The sequence below is a fragment of the Protobothrops mucrosquamatus genome, unplaced genomic scaffold, assembly GCF_001527695.2.
Source record: "Protobothrops mucrosquamatus isolate PMUCROS unplaced genomic scaffold, P.Mucros_1.0 scaffold3812, whole genome shotgun sequence".
Taxonomy (NCBI): Eukaryota; Metazoa; Chordata; class Lepidosauria; order Squamata; family Viperidae; genus Protobothrops; species Protobothrops mucrosquamatus.
Window position 1 is genome coordinate 84,884 of NW_015389764.1, and position 16,316 is coordinate 101,199.

The 16,316-nt window shown below is 40.9% G+C and overlaps 1 protein-coding gene across 2 annotated transcripts; it reads left to right on the plus strand.

Moving 5' to 3' along the window:
* Positions 1-2,917: 2,917 nt before the first annotated feature.
* Positions 2,918-15,114, plus strand: KLHDC2 (kelch domain containing 2). Of its 2 annotated transcripts, none has more exons than XM_015827609.1 (14): positions 2,918-2,960; positions 4,159-4,331; positions 4,892-4,971; positions 6,603-6,720; positions 8,091-8,206; positions 9,124-9,205; positions 9,976-10,059; positions 11,089-11,169; positions 11,253-11,311; positions 12,066-12,175; positions 13,238-13,310; positions 14,032-14,119; positions 14,285-14,337; positions 14,754-15,114. In XM_015827609.1, the coding sequence occupies exons 2-14, from the start codon at positions 4,179-4,181 to the stop codon at positions 14,875-14,877; spliced, it is 1,221 nt and encodes a 406-aa protein (XP_015683095.1). In that variant the 5' UTR covers positions 2,918-2,960; positions 4,159-4,178; the 3' UTR covers positions 14,878-15,114. The 2 variants fall into 2 exon arrangements, with proteins under 2 accessions (XP_015683095.1, XP_015683093.1); XM_015827607.1 differs by having other exon boundaries at positions 2,918-2,982; positions 14,754-15,113.
* Positions 15,115-16,316: the final 1,202 nt, after the last annotated feature.

A 16,316-nucleotide genomic window follows, 5' to 3' on the forward strand; every position in this document is an offset into this window, starting at 1 on the left:
AGCCGCTGGGGGAGATCATTCGTGGCTTTGGGGTGGATTTCCATCAGTACGCTGATGACACTCAGCTGTACATATCCACCCCGGGCCACCCCAACGATGCCCTTGACGTGATGGCCCGGTGCCTGGAGGCCGTGAGGGTCTGGATGGGGAGGAACAGACTCAGACTCAACCCGTCCAAGACCGAGTGGCTGTGGCTACCGGCGCCTCGGCATAGTCAGCTGATTCCATCGCTGACTATAGGGGGCGAAACCTTGGCCCCCTCGGATCGGGTCCGCAACTTGGGTGTTCTCCTGGATTCGCGGCTGACACTGGATGACCAGTTGGCGGCCGTGACCAGGGGAGCGTTTTATCAGGTTCGCCTGATTCACCAGTTGCGGCCTTTTCTGGACCGGGACGCCTTACGCACGGTCACTCATGCCCTTGTCACTTCCAGCCTGGACTACTGCAGTGCTCTCTACATGGGGCTCCCCTTGAGGAGCACCCGGAGGCTCCAGCTAGTTCAAAATGCGGCCGCGCGGGCGGTGTTGGGAGGGACTCGTCGCTCCCATGTTACGCCGCTTTTGCGTGAGCTGCATTGGCTGCCGGTGGCCTTCCGGGTGCGCTTCAAGGTGCTAACTATCATCTTTAAAGCGCTCCATGGCATCGGACCTGGCTATCTTTGAGACCGCCTCCTGCCACAGATTACCTCCCACCGACCCGTACGCTCCCACAGGGTGGGTCTCCTCAGGGTGCCGTCAGCCAGACAGTGCCGGCTGGCGACCCCAAGGGGGAGGGCCTTCTCTGTGGGAGCTCCCACCCTCTAGAACGAACTGCCCCCAGAGATCAGGGTGATCCCTGATCTCCCTTCCTTCCGCCGCGCCCTCAAGACATGGTTGTTCCAACTTGCGGGACTGGCCTAAGGGATTTTAAAGGGGTTTTAATTACTTTTAATCAGATTAGTTTAAATATTTCTTTTTAATTAATTTTAATAGGTGTATTGTATGTTAGTATTTTATCCAATTGTTAGCCGCCCTGAGTCCGTAAGGAGAAGGGCGGGATATAAATGTAATTAAATAAATAAATATTCAGCTTAATTACTTCTGATGTCATGGTCACATACATGCACTTTTCTTAGCATGGATAAAATAGTTTGCCATTGCTTCTGGATTGTTTTTTCAGCTTACAAATCTAAGGAGTTTGTTTTGCTTTTGCATGCAAATATTAACCAGATCCAATCCTTTATTTTTGTTTACATTAGCCAAAACGAGAACCAGACCTACTATTGTACCTCCTAAGGGGCCCTAATTAGGATAGTAAGACTAAATTCTGCTTTCTAATTCCAACATGACCTTTAGTAGTATCAATCTCTCAAATTTTTATTGCTAAGTGTTAAAGAGAAGTCATGGATGTGTCGTATTACTTCTGCAACAGATAGCATGCATTGCCTGGAATATAGCTTATGGAGATTGCCCAAACATTAAAATTATTACAGTGATGTGGTTTTGTACAACTGACAGTCTTCGCAGTTCATAGAATAATTTCCAGCCAAGTGTATACAGTAGTTTGCATTTTATACACTTCAGCTCTGCAGCCAGATTCAGTCGCAGTAACAAGCCGTTTAATGCTGAAAAGAAAAAGGCTCCCTCTGCAGGGCATCATATCTAATAACAAGCTGGCAAAGTGATTTTTGACCACAAGGCAGAAACAGCAATAAAACAAATTAACAAGCCATTCATTTACAGTACTACTAACAGTGTTTTTTTTGTAATAAAAAAAAGGTGCCGGAACTCACACGTCATACAACCCGCCTTGCCTACCGTACAAGGTTCCATCCAAAAAAGGTGCCGGAACTCCGTTCTGGGCGTTCTATGACAAAAAAAGCCCTGACTACTAATATCACTAATAATTTGCTCCCCCCCCCCGAACACCCCAGATGTAAAAAATGTTGAGACTCTAGAAAGAGTGCAGAGAAGAGCAACAAAGATGATTAGGGACTGGAGGCTAAAACATATAAGGAACGGTTGCTGGAATTGGACATGTCTAGTTTGATGAAGGACGAAGGGGGACATGGTAGCAGTTATTTATCTCAAAAATCTTTAAACTCAAGTTACTGGTGATTGACCAACCAACCATGCTCTCAATACACTGCTCCAAAAATAATGGACAGAGGATGAAAGTTGTCTAACATGGTTGGATCCACGGAGAACCACTTGAGAAGGGTTGCAACACTGACTATTTCAGGACAGGTTGTACAGCCCCTTCACAAAAAAAAAACACCATTGACTATCCTGAAATTGAGAGTGTCTCCTAACTAACTGTGGCACTCTGTGGTTGCCACAGAGAAGAGGGAGTCAAGAGCTATTCTCCAAAGCACCTGAAGGCAGGACAAGAAGCAATGGATGGAAACTAACCAAAGAGAAACAGCCTAGAACCAAGGAGAAATTTCTCGACAGAACAAATTAATCGGTGGAATAATCTGCCTCCAGAAGTGGTGAATGCTCCAACACTGCAAGTTTTTAAGAAGAGATTGGACAACCATTTGTCTGAAATGGTAGGGTTTCCTGCCTAAGCAGGGGGTTGGACTAGAAGATCTCCAAGGTCCAACCCTGTTATTCTGTTCTATTCTATTCTAACTGATACAGTTGCATCTTTCTACCTAATGTTGGGGACGCCCCGTTTACTCGCCAAATCACGCGAAAAATCTGGCCGGATTAACATGAGACACCTATTCCCATTTCGCCCACCATGCTCTACCCATTTAGCCTACATCACAGAAATCAGAAAAATTGACTCGTCTAAATTACCACGGGTAAACTTCCTACGACGTGAACACCTCCAGGGAAGCAATTCCACGCCTGTCCTGAAGAGGGAGGAAAAACGCAAGGCGACCTCTCACCACAGGGGCGGGGCGTCTGACAATGGGTGGGGCGGATGTCTGCTCTGCGTCGGCGAATGTTGACAGTCTGAAAGACCCGGCTACAGTAAGGCGGAGGACTGGGGAAGGTATCCTTCCCGACTTCAGCTTAAATTGAGGGTTGGGGGGGGGGGGGCAATCAGTGAGCCGATAAAGCGGTTGACGTTTAGCGCCGTCCCGCTTTTTAAAGCTCCCTCTGCAGCAGAATGGGGAGGCGGAGATACTATTCAGAGTAGGGAGGAAGAGGGGCGCCTTTGGGAACAGTCAGTGGGCTCTCCCCATTTTAAGAACAAGCCTAACGCGATCCTAAAGGATGAGTCCCATAAAGACAAACGTGTAACGGTTGTTCCTTCATTCTATGTTAGGGAGGAGGGTGTGGGAGGGGATCGGTTAGGCCAGGGGTAGGCAACCTTGGCTCTTTTATGACTCGTGGACTTCAGCTCCCAGAATTCCTGAGCCAGCATGGCTGGCTCAGGAATTCTGGGAGTTGAAGTCCACGAGTCATAAAAGAGCCAAGGTTGCCTACCCCTGGGTTAGGCCACGAAAATACACTATAGGAGAGCCCGTGTTTAAGCTCATGTCAACATCAAGAGATTTCATGGCTGCTTGGTTGTGCTTCTGTTCCATCAACGCACTATAACAACCTTCAAGCCTTGAGGCTGGCAGTGGTGGTGGGAAGTTCAGGTTTGTTTTATGACTAGAAAAGATAGTTGAAAACCTGCGTTTGCTTTCCCATCACCCGCTTTCAATCTTTTTCTGGCCCAAGGTTGATTTTTCTATTGAAAGTATTCGTGACAGCCTGAGTTTATTAGCAAATGAAGGTTTTGGAGCATCTCTGGTCTGGTTGTAAATGTGTGATGCTGCCAAGCACCCAAATCACAATCCTGCGATTGCAGGGATGCTGTGACAGTTAGTCACTTTTTAAAGTGCTGTCATAACTTTCAATGATCACTAAAAGAATGGTTATTAAGCAAGTACTACCTTTAAACCTAAACTATAAAGGCTTCTGTCCTACTGATGTAAAAAAAAAAAAAAAGGTTTCCCAAGATAAGCAATCTCTACCAACCCTAGGAAATCTGAAAGTTATTACATATAAGAAAAGCGGGTGAAAGTTAGTTTTCTGGGACTGCTGAAAGCATTTTTCAATCTACAGTGTCTTAGCATGGATGGAGGAAATAACTTTGAGGAGTTTTTTTCTGCTGTCTTTTGGTTAAGCAAACTTGAAATTGCCACAATCCATTCCTCCTTTTTGTCTAATTTTGAAGGATAATATCCCATTATCAGTATGGCAGATGACAATGAAGAATTGCCAGCAGAGGAAGATCTACCGATATCAGAGGAAAATTTAGAACAGCTGAACATGGGCAGCCCACCTGAGCGGAGTGGTCATGTGGCTGTTACTGATGGAAAATGCATGTTTATTTGGGGCGGATATAAGGTGAGAGAAAAAGAATTCTAGGTTTCTTATTAAATGCAACATTAGACAAAAATGGAGGTGGAGTCATGTTGTCATGCCCAGAAGGACAGTGTGATTATGCTTCATTGATAAAGATACAAGATATCCTAGGTGGATTTTGGTAATGTGCAAATTGGTGCAGTCCCTGTGGCATGCTGATGTAGAAATACATTTCAAATGTATTTATTTTTTAAACTCAATTTTAAATTGCTTCAGTCGTCTAAACTAAGAGGCATCCAGCCATTTTGTGCCATTTGCATTTGATAAGCATTCCCTTCATCATTTCACTGAAGTTTGTCTTGGCTAAATTGTTATAAGCTATATTTTGATCTGTTGAGATCAAAATAAAAAGCCAGGTGTAAATTATTTGAGGGAATAGGATTGGCATTTCACAAAGAGGCATTGCTACTTTTGAGCCCGGAAATGGCATGCTTCTCAATATATATTTGAGGGAGATGGATAGTAATCTCTGTGCTGTAGCATAAAAAGTCTGGGATGCTTTTATTAAGCAGAAATGTCTTCTTTCTTCCTTCCTAATTCAGAATGCTCAAGTGAGGGGCATTTATGATTTCTATCTGCCAAGAGATGAAATCTGGATCTATAACATGGAAACTGAACGATGGTAAGGCACTTGAATGACTTCCATGGATATCCTTCATCCTTTCTATTAGAGGATAGAATTGTGTAGACAATTTTTTGTCACATCTAGCAGCATGCAATTACTGATTTTTAGAAGCAGTCAGAGAAAAGTTTTACAAGACTCATGACAGTTGCTGTTCGAGCTAGTTCTGGGTAGGAACTGGAGGGATTCGGTTGCAAAACGGGCGTGAGAAAGGAAGGATATCCATAGCAGAGGTCAGGGAAAAATAGAAGCTTTGCTGCTGGAAACCTACTTGAAACAATATAATAACAGATTTTTTTCTTTCATTGTTTCAATTCAATTTTATAAATAAAGTCTTTAATTTAAAAATACAGGTAGTCCTCGACTTACAATTGAGTCCAAAATTTCTGTTGCTAAGCAAGACAGTTAAGTGAATTTTGCCCCATTTTATGACCTTTCTTGTCACAACTGTAAGTGAATCGCTGCAGTTCTTAGTAACAAAGGTGTTAAGCGAAACTGGTTTCCTCATTGACTTTGCTTGTCAGAAGGTTGCAGAAGCTTCAGTTTAGAAGGTCACTGCAACCGTCATAAATGTGAGTCAGTTGCCAAGCCTCTGAATTTTGATCATGGGACTACAGGGATGCTGCAACTGTTGTAAGTGTGAAAAATGGTCATAAGTCACTTTTTTTCAGTGCCATTGTAACTTAGGACAGTCACTAAATGAACTGTTATAAGTCGAGGACTACCTGTATCTCCTCCCATTGCTTATCGAGTTTAATGTTTTATCAAAAAAGATTTTATGAGGGTTTTCTTTCAGATTCCTTAGTGGGGGGGCACGCACAGACACAGACACGCCAGGATGAAACCTAAGAGCAACACCTGCAGTCAGTCAGCTGCAACTGAAAGCATGTTTAAGTACAGCTTCGAACTGATTTATACAACTGCAGCAAGGAAGGAGCTGCACATTCTGCGGGGATTTTACAGGAGAAGGGCTGCCATCTCAGCCAGAGTCTGCAGATTCAAGAGGGAGGGGATCTTTCACCAGACCCTTGCTCAGTGAAGAGACCAGTGAAGGGCAGATTCAGTTCTCACAAGGTTATTGCCTGATGCATTTGTTTAAGGCCCTTTGTGGCTTGATACCAAGGGACCCAAGGACTCCTTCAGCATACTTTTCTTACCCAGGTGTACTTGTTGTGCAAAAAGGTGGCAGAGAGCATTTTTATAGTCATAGTTGTGGAATTTACTTCTCCAGGAAGTTTGCTTAGAACCTAGCTTTCTGTCTTTTAATATTAGAAATACTTCCCCCCCCCCAATGTTTTAATTCTGTTTAAAACCATCCAAATTATACTTTGCTTATGCTGTATTTATTCTATGTCTATTGCATTTGAATTTTAAAAGATGTGATTTCTGTTCATATGGCATCCTGAAAAATAACATTGTTCTGGAGGCACCCATAGCAAAACGATTAGCTGCGACAAAGGGCCTGCGTTTTGGGGAAAGCAGGTGCTGCTGGGGCAGACTAGCTTCTAATCAGTATATGCCGAATAAGCAGTGTATCAAATTGACTCCCAGTGTTGTGAAGGACAGCTAAGCGTTGAAGATACAAGTTTTCTTGTCTGATTCAAGCGCTCTTTTTGCCCCTGCCATCTTAGGACAAAACACAGAACCACAGGAGATGTGCCTCCATCTATGTCAGGAAGCTGTGCTGTCTGCGTGGACAAGGTTTTGTATCTGTTTGGAGGGCACCATGATTGTGGCAACACAAATAAGGTCAGCGACTGGGAATGTCCCAAACTCTCTGATCCATCTGGGAATTTTCTATTTTTCTTCTTAATTTCCAGCAAAAAGCCCCTGTAATTTTGCACCCAAATGCCAATCTCTTGTTGAGAGTGTTTGGAGTGTGTTAAAAATCCATATGGACACTGCCCCATTCTTGGGTGGCTGGTTGTTTTTTATGTATTATAAGTATGTCCTGAGTGTGTGTCAGTACATTTCAAATACCCTCATGATTTCATTATATATACATTATACAGGTATTGTTGCAAGATGGGTGACCAGAGAAATCAGTTAAATACATGGATTATTGATATGCCTCCTACTCCACTCGTGGACTCTAGGAAGTTACGGTCATAAAAACACAATAATCAATTATAAACATAGTCCTCAGAAGTGCTGGACCTGCTGTCTTCATAGTTAAAAATTTTCCATTCCAAAGAGCTCAATTCTCACTTCCTCCCTGAACATTAATAGGGTGGGAACTATCTTGACCTCCCTAAGAAGTAAGCTACTCCAGAGTCAGGGTTTTGCCACCAAGGAGACTATCCTTCTAAGCCCCACTCCCTTAACCTTTCGGGGTGGGAGCCCACAAAGGTCCCTCCCATTAGCACGTATTAGATGGGCAGATTGCACCTGGACTAGGTAGTTTCAAAGACATTGCAAACCCAAGCCATAAAGGCTTTAGAAATGGGGAATTTGCAGCTCCACTGTGCCAATAAATCTTTGTTGAAAGAAGCAAAAATGACTGTGGATAAGAGTGTGTTGTGTCCATTTTGTTATATGGAAGAGAGAGATGGATGTGTCTGGAGAAACATAAAAATAAGCTGAATTCAGTGAGCATGTAGAGAGTTGATATGACAACTTAGTGATGTGTCTCACCCACTGAGACTGGTCCACCCCACCTGTGCCAGCAGAGGAGGCATGGTGCAGGCCCCATCCGTCAAGGAATTCTGGCTGGTGGGGTCCAGGAGAAAGGCATTCTTTGCTGTGGCCCCTGCCCTTTGGAACATCTTGCCCACTGAGGTGAAATTGGCTCCCATCATTCTGCTCTTCCACAGGAGCCTGAAGATCTGGCTCTGCCAGATGGCCTGGGTCCTCCATGGGGAAACATCACATTGCTGAAATAAGAGGCAATCCCATTCCCCCCCCCAATGCATCCTGTTCTCTCCCTCCCCATATTTTGGGATTTCTATTTATTTATTTGTTATTTATTTATTTGTTAGGTTTTTTATGTTTTAATGATGGAAGCCACCCAGAGTCATTTGCTACGGCAAATAAATTCAATAAATAAATAAGATAATCCCAGAAAGATGAGACTTCATTTGTGCCATGGAATTGCAAATCCAAAATCTGTTTCTTTGCAGTTCTATATGCTAAACTCCAGATCAAATGATGGAGTGTTGCAGTGGGTCAGAGTGGACTGCCAGGGTATTCCTCCATCATCAAAAGACAAGCTCGGAGTATGGGTTTATAGAAATAAGTAAGCAACTATAAACTATTCTAAGTATCCATTATTTTTCTTGGAATCAATTGTATGATATATTCTGCTATTTATAGTATAAAAAAATTCAGAAAAATGAACTTTTATATTACAGGGCTGAAATTGGCTTGCTTCATTTTCCCCTGTTCATTCTTTTGTTAGATCATTTTATATATAACAATTTCTAAGTGGTGGCTTCAGGGTTGGGTTCCAATGCGCACATAAAAATAAAAATCAATACGACTTACCAATATTTGAGAATAATTTAAAATGTGGGAGTTATTAAAATCAATACGACTTCCCAATATTTGAGAATAATTTAAAATGTGGGAGTTAATAAGAAGAAGCAATAATATAAAACAATACATTAATTGAAAATATCAGCGCAAATTGAAATCACCTGACATTGCACAAGGTTCATGTCACTTGGAGAATTAATCTAAACTGCTAAGAATTTCTGATATCCAAAAAGGCAACATATAATTATATCCTGCCCAATTTCCGTTTTAGAAGCAGTTTATGAAAATTAAAAAGACTATTGTGATCTTGAACATCTTTTTTAAAATATGTAAAAAATCTGAAGAACTGCATTTGAAATATCCTTCCCCAGCCTTGTATGTGTGTTGTACTGCAACTTCCATAAACTCCAGTAATAATACTAACAATTATAAACGGTAACTTATCAAACAAATTTGGAGAAGATAAAATCATTTAATCTCATGGCTGTTCATTTGGATTCCCTTCCCTACTCCCTTTGTTTATTCACAAAGCATTGTGCAAGTCCTATACACAAAAATGGTTCCTCTACCTGATTTAAATGCAAAATCTCTACTGAATATAAAGGATTATAAGTACAGGAATCTATCATGATAATTTATTGTTGTGATTGATTTTTTTCCTCATATCTTTTTGAACAGACTTATATTCTTTGGTGGCTATGGCTATTATCCTGATGCGGAGCAGATTGGAACCTTTGAGTTCGATGAAACCTCTTTTTGGGTAATTGATCTTACTTTTCTGAGCTGGAATTATTTTATGGAAAGTTGGAACTCAACCATGACCTGGCCCAGATGTGCTTCTTCTTACCATCTTTGCGTTCATGAAATTGTTTGGAAAGGATTATACCTCAATAATAAAAGCAGGCTTTGTTTTTAAGTCAGCTTGCTGCCTACATTTTGCATGTCTTTAAGAAAAGGGGCCCATAAGGTTCTAACTGTAACAGGAAGCCAAACGTATCCTCAAAGGATTTTGCACAGGAATTGTTTAGAATTTAATCTTTGCTAAAATGAAAGACTCGAAAGACTTTGAGAAATTGCTGCCTGCATTGTTGCCTTCCTAGTCCTAACTTCAGTAAATAAGAAAAAATGGTCATCTAAGACAGTATAATTTATTCAAGGATTCCATTCATAGAAGCAAATTCAGTTTTTGCTTCATTTGGGGGATTATCTTAATCTGTTTAGAACTGTTGATATGCAGTGAGACAGTGTGTCCTTCCACTTCTTGTGAGAGACAGCTAACGATGATTAAAAAGATCTGTGATTTTGAAAACCAAATTGCTACCATACTAGGCCAAATGTTTGAAAACCCACAAAATTGCAAAAAGACCCAAATGTACTCCCATTCAATACTTTCATTTAGCTTGACCTCCTTTCTGCCCAGCTGGAAAAGGAATGATTTAAAAATAATTTTAGCCGTGCTGCTTTAGCTAGAAATGTTGAAATGTTTAGCTGTAGAAAAGATTATAACTTTGCGTCTCTTTTTGGCTCTAGAATTCAGGTCTTCCTAGAGGGTGGAATAATCATGTACATATCCTAGATACGGAGACATTTACTTGGAGCCAGCCTGTGACCACGGTAACCCTCAAATGAATTTCTCTGTGGCAGCTTTAAGCTGCCATTCTCCCAACATGGATAACCTGGGCTCTAATTTTTCTATTGGTGCATATTTAAAGTGCTCCAATAGTGAGGTAATTAAGAACAGCAATCCCAGTTCAAGTCTTACTTTTGCCTCTAGTAGGTTTTTTCAGAAATGCTTTCTCAATCCTAGCCCCCCCCCCCCGTCTTTCTTTTTGTTATTGTGTTGTTGTTAACTACAAAAATAGTACAATCATCTGGCTTATCTCTAAGGGCTACTGCAGGGATAAGACTATGTTATATGTGGAAGAGAGATTTTTCTTTTAGTGGGCTAGGAAACAAAGGGGAGACAGACATAGATTGGACCAGGAAACAGTAAACTTCTACATGTAGGTAGCTGTTGACTTACAACTATAATGGAGCTTCCCCATTACAATTTTAAGTCATGTCATAAAACAGGTCATCCTGTGACTGTTCCTATTTACAACCTTTTTTGCAGTGGTTATTAAGGGAGTCACCATGGTCGTTAAGTTAATCCTCTGTTGTTAAGCAAACCCTTTGTTTGCTATGGGTCATTTTTGCTCCAAACTGAAATAATCTTCAGTTTTCTGCAAAACGTCATAAATCACAGTCATGTACTGCAGGACACTGCAAACGGTTATAAATATGAGCTGGTTGCTGAGTGCCCCAAATGCTGTCACATTACCACAAGAGAGGAGGCAGCCATCAGAGCTTTAGAACCGGGTTGTAAGTACCTTTTGGGAGGTCCATCATAACTTTGAATGATCAGTAAGCAACCCGTCACAAATCAAGGATTACCTGTAACTTCTCTAACCGAGCATTCTCCAGTTGGGGTGAACTAAATCACCATTGGCCATTTTCAGGATGGATGGTAGAATTTTTAGTTCCAGATACGTTGAGAGCATCAGATTGGAGAAAACTTGACTCTAAAGAGCACATTTGAGACAATGGTATATTCCATTTTCTCAATTGCCTTCAGAATAATATTTTCTGGAATTCTCCCCCCAGGGTAAATCACCATCACCCCGAGCAGCCCACGCTTGTGCTACGGTTGGAAACAGAGGATATGTCTTTGGAGGCAGATACCGAGTGAGTAGAAATGCAGAATGGAGGTACAGTTTCCTCTTGGAAGACCAACTGCACTAAATCCATATCTCTCCCTGTCTTCTCAGGAGTCTAGAATGAATGATCTTTATTTTCTTAATCTGGAAACATGGGAATGGCAACAGATGTAAGTAGGTCTTCCCTTCCCTTCATAATTGTGCTTCTTTCCAACATGGAATGTTTAATTTCACAAAATTTATATCCTGCCCTTCTAGGTAATTTCTAAAGTTTTGGCCATTTCTCACATTAGATTTTGGGGGATGAAAGTTGTGACCTTTCCAGGGAAATATTTTCTGCACTATTTTCTTGAAAATGATTCCAGGATTATATTTGCAGTATTACACTTAGTATTAGAAGATCTCCTTTTCTCACGGTGCTAGGAAAATGTAGCGCAAGTCACTAAAGGTGATTCTTTGCATGTGAATCGCAGCATACAGACTTTTCTTCAAAAACCAAAATGGTTCACCAGAAATCTCTTTGGGTCTCAAGAATTTCCACAATGTAAAATGTTCCTCACCTTTATCTCGACAGATCTCTCTCTGGATCTTTGGATCTCTATAAAGTTTTGCATTTTTATCTACCGCTTGTAAAGAGTTTACAATTTTGCCTATGGAGATTCTCTGTCATCCAGATCACGATTGTCCGAAAGTTGTTGTTGTTGTTTTTAAAGGCAACTGGACTTTCTGATTTTTCTTTAAGACATTTTGTTAGAACTGAAGAAACTTCTTGGATAAGAAGTAAAATGTCTTTAAAAAAATCAGAAAGCCCAGTTGCCCTTAAAAAGCACCTTTGGGACAGTTTACAATTTTACACCCAGGGTAGACATTTCTGCCCCTGTGAGCCTTGGTTTTCTTACTTGGTGTGTTCTTCCCCCCTCATAGAGTTGTGCAGGGCACTTGCCCTGTTGGACGATCTTGGCATTCTTTAACTACCATTTCCTCAGATCATCTCTTCCTCTTTGGTGGCTTCACAACGGACAAGCAGCCACTCAGTAAGTAAATTTTAGAAGCGTAGATACCATCTTCAATTTCTGAGATTATTGGTTTTCTGGGGAAGAATCCTTAATCCTGTGCCCTGGATTTATTTTTGCTTCCATCTGATAATTTCACAAGCCCCTTTAAATTAGTGGTAGAATGTTTGTTCGTCGCCATTTCCCACTTCACAGAGTTAACTTTTGTTTATACAGGTAGTCCTCAATTTACAACCACAACTGAGCCCAAAATTTATGTTGCTAAGGGAGACCTTTGTTAAGTGAATTTTTCCCTATTTTACGGCTTTTTTTGCCATAGTTGTTAAGTGAATCATTGCAGTTGTTAAGTTAGTAACCCGGTTGTCAACGGGAAATCTGGCTTCCCCATTGACTTTACTTGTCAGAATGTTGCAAAAAATGATCACATGAGCCCATAACACTGCAACTGTCATAAATATGAACCAGTTGCCAAGCATCCAAATTTTGATCATGGACCACAGGGATGCTGCAACAGTTGTAAGGGTGAAAAACAGTCATAAGTCACTTTTTTCAGTGCCGTTGTAATTTTAAACAGTCACTAAATAAACTATTGTAAGTCAAGGACCACCTATATTTTGTAATGCTAAGAAGGGCATAACATGCTCTAGTCGTGCTATGTGATAGATATTTGGTATGAATGTTGGCATCTTGTTGGGTATCATTCTATTTTTCTCTAATTACAGTGAGTACAGTATATTTATGAAATAGGGCCTGGAAATAGCTGTACCATTTCATGGTAATTTCTTTGCCACGGAAGATTCCAAATTCTTTAAGAAATAAAATAAATTAATGAGATAATATTTTTTTTAAAAAAAAAGTACCATAAAGAATATAGTTACTGTATATGGGATATCTTGTAGTTGGCCTTCAAATATGTAGCCCTTGAGCCCTGTGCTAGCAGTGGTACAGTAGGTTTTCCCTTGAGAGTCCAGAGCCTCAGGTGATGCTTCTAAATTTGTACTTTGGACCATGTTGTGACCAACCTAGTTCTTTTGGGCAGCACTGAAAACACACCTTCTCAGTTAAAGTCTCCTTGCATTGCAGGTGATGCCTGGATCTATTGCATCAGTAAAAATGAATGGATACAGTTTGAACACAACTATTTAGAGAAACCCCGGTAAGACAGCAGCACAAGAACTGTACTGCATTTCTGCATCCCAAATTCACGCAGCAGCCTTCCCCAGCTTCATGTGTCCAACTGTCATGCATCTTGTCTTCAGTCAACATGAAGTTTTTACAGTAGAGCAGTCTTTTTCAAACTTGGTAGTGTTTAAATTGTGTGGCCTGGGAATTCTTGGGAGTTGAAGCCCACATATCTTAAAATTGGCAAGTTTGAAAAACACTGCAATATATTAACCATCAGAAAAAAAAATTTGTTGGTTTATCTGTCTTTTATTTTTGCCACCCTGAGCAGTATCTTTTACTGGACAACTAGGGAGAGAATGATTGAGAATATTAAACTTTTTCCCATTTCTATGTTTTCAAAGTCCGTACTATTGTCAAATGCAAGAAAAGTAAAAAAAAAAAAAAGGAATATTGTGAAGCTGTTATGGCATGCTGCTGCAAAAATATCAAATTTTGTATTTCTTGGTTTTATCACTTGTGAATGGAATGTAAGAAAAATGGAATCAAATACAGTAAATTCCAGTTGCTGTCATTGTACACTTGATCTTGTTGTTGATATACCTCTCCCCATCCAATGTTTACTTAGTTTGGAGTTTGTAACTGAAGCTGTAGTTACTGCTGTGATTTGTGAATATTCTCACAACACTCCTGTGCCCTTGACTCCTTTGCGTTTGTCCTGTTGCGTTCTCAATGTGCAAATGTTCTATTTACAGACTCTGGCACACCGCCTGTGCAAGTGATGAGGGAGAAGTGATCGTCTTTGGGGGCTGTGCCAGCAATTTACTTGCCCATCACAAAGCAGTGAGTTCTCTTTTCAGGTCTGGGTGGCTTCTTCAGTTCACTGGCTTTGACTGTGTAGAGAGCAAAGTTTTTGCTAAGGGATCTTTGTTCTCTTTATTGTGGACTGTAGCTTGAGTTTCTCAGTCATGAACTTTCATGATTGCTTTTTTGTTTGTTTGTTTTCAGGCACACAGTAATGAGATACTTGTGTTTTCTCTTCAACCCAAATCCCTGGCAAGGTATTCTTTATACACTTTAAACTGCTCTTTCCGTTGATGAATATGCAAAATGAGAATTTGAGGATATAACTCTGGCATGATGAGAACAATAATAAATGTTCTATTTGTTTTGGTGGGAAGCTGACAGATCTCTTGAGGTAAAGTCTAGTCTAGGCCAGTTTCCTCAAACTTGTGTCTTCTACAAGTGCATGAAGCAGACCATTTGAGTAGATACTGTATTTTTCTATTCAGCATAAGATTAGTTGTATCTGCTGCTTTAAAAAAACCTTTAGTGTTCATCAAATACAACAAAATACAATTGAAATGGATAGTTGTCCATCATGTTATCACACCTGGTCCTATATCTATATGCCATTAAGAAGGAACAGGAAAAAAAAACTGGTCTAAAATTTTTCTTTTCATCTTCTCCTCTCCAGATTGTGTCTAGAGGCTGTTATGTGCTTTAAAGAGACCCTGGCCAATTCCTGGCACTGCCTTCCCAAGCACCTGCTCCACAGACTCAACCAGCGCTTTGGTAGTAACAACACATCTGGATCATAGGGAGAATCTTCACTGGTCATGCTGTATATAGATGGCCCTTCTATAAAAAGATGTAATAATTTTACCATCCCTGAATGACAAAAAGAAATTTGTATAAAATGTTCCTGTGTTGTAATTAGTGACTACGTTGTTTTAATGTCTTTTGATTGCATGTGAATAGCTTAGAAAGAGAACCTATTTTTGTGTAAGATTTGGTTGCAATAAATGTATTATTTAATGCAATTGTGGAGAGACTCACTATTTCTCCTACACTGGTGCCGGATCAGAAGCCTTGTGTAAGATTGCATTTCATTCCATAAAGCACAAGCTCGTAATTATTAAATCTAGGGTCAGGAATCTGCAACTCAGCATTGTCTTACATGCAAAATTAACAGTTTGCCCCACAATTGATTGTTTCTATTACTCCGGATTTCTGAGAAAGGGTAAATATATCATTTTGGTATCCAGTGCCTCCAATACTAAGAGGCATATTCTGGAATGGGGCTTCCGGAGAATGGTGGTTAAAGTTTCGAATCACAATGGAAAGTATGGAACCTAAGCCAATAATTAATTCTTTCCTTTTAAATGTGTATCAAATGCATCATCCTGTTTCATGCCAATTTTTTTAAATTATCTGGACAGTCTTCTGATAGGGGGGTCCCCAACCTCCGGTCCGCAGACCTGTGCTACCAAGAACTGGACCATGCGAGTGAAGCCCCAGCCATGCACATGCAGGATGCAGGCAGGGTGTGAAACAGTGCCCCCCTGGTCCATAGAAAAATCGCTGTCTACAAAAACAGGCCCCGGCGCCCAAAAGGCCATCTTTAGTAAAGATGATCATCTAAAGACAATATAGCAAAAGAAGATGCAGTGAAAAAATCAGTTCTATGTTGTAGTAAAAGAGTTCAAATATAAAATGTGACATGGAGCCCAATTTGTCCTCTCTCTAGAAGTTTTGACTAGAATATTTATTTATTTATTGTTTATATTTATATCCCGCCCTTCTCCTTGCGGACTCAGGGCGGCTAACAACCAGATAAAAATACAAAATACCAAAGCTACAGATTAAAACTTGATTAAAAGACAAATATTAATAATTGGTCTAAGTAATTTAAAATTATTTTAAAACCCCCACTAAAAATTTTCCCTTAGGCCAGTCCCGCAAGCTGGAATAACCATGTCTTAAGGGCGCGGCGGAAGGAAGGGAGATCAGGGATCACCCTGATCTCTGGGGGTAGTTCATTCCAGAGGGTGGGAGCTCCCACAGAGAAGGCCCTCCCCCTTGGGGTCGCCAGCCGGCACTGTCTGGCCGACGGCACCCTGAGGAGACCCACTCTGTGAGAGCGTACAGGCCGATGGGAGGTAATCTGCGGCAGGAGGCGGTCTCGAAGATATCCAGGTCCGATGCCATGGAGCGCTTTAAAGATGATGGTCAGCACCTTGAAGCGCACCCGGAAGGC

Bases quoted from the DNA above. Each gene is read 5' to 3' on its own strand.
- KLHDC2 (XM_015827609.1), top strand. From the start codon at position 4,179: ATGGCAGATGACAATGAAGAATTGCCAGCAGAGGAAGATCTACCGATA. The intron at 4,972-6,602 runs GTAAGGCACTTG...CTGCCATCTTAG, and splicing joins AACATGGAAACTGAACGATG to GACAAAACACAGAACCACAG. The intron at 8,207-9,123 runs GTAAGCAACTAT...CTTTTTGAACAG, and splicing joins GTATGGGTTTATAGAAATAA to ACTTATATTCTTTGGTGGCT.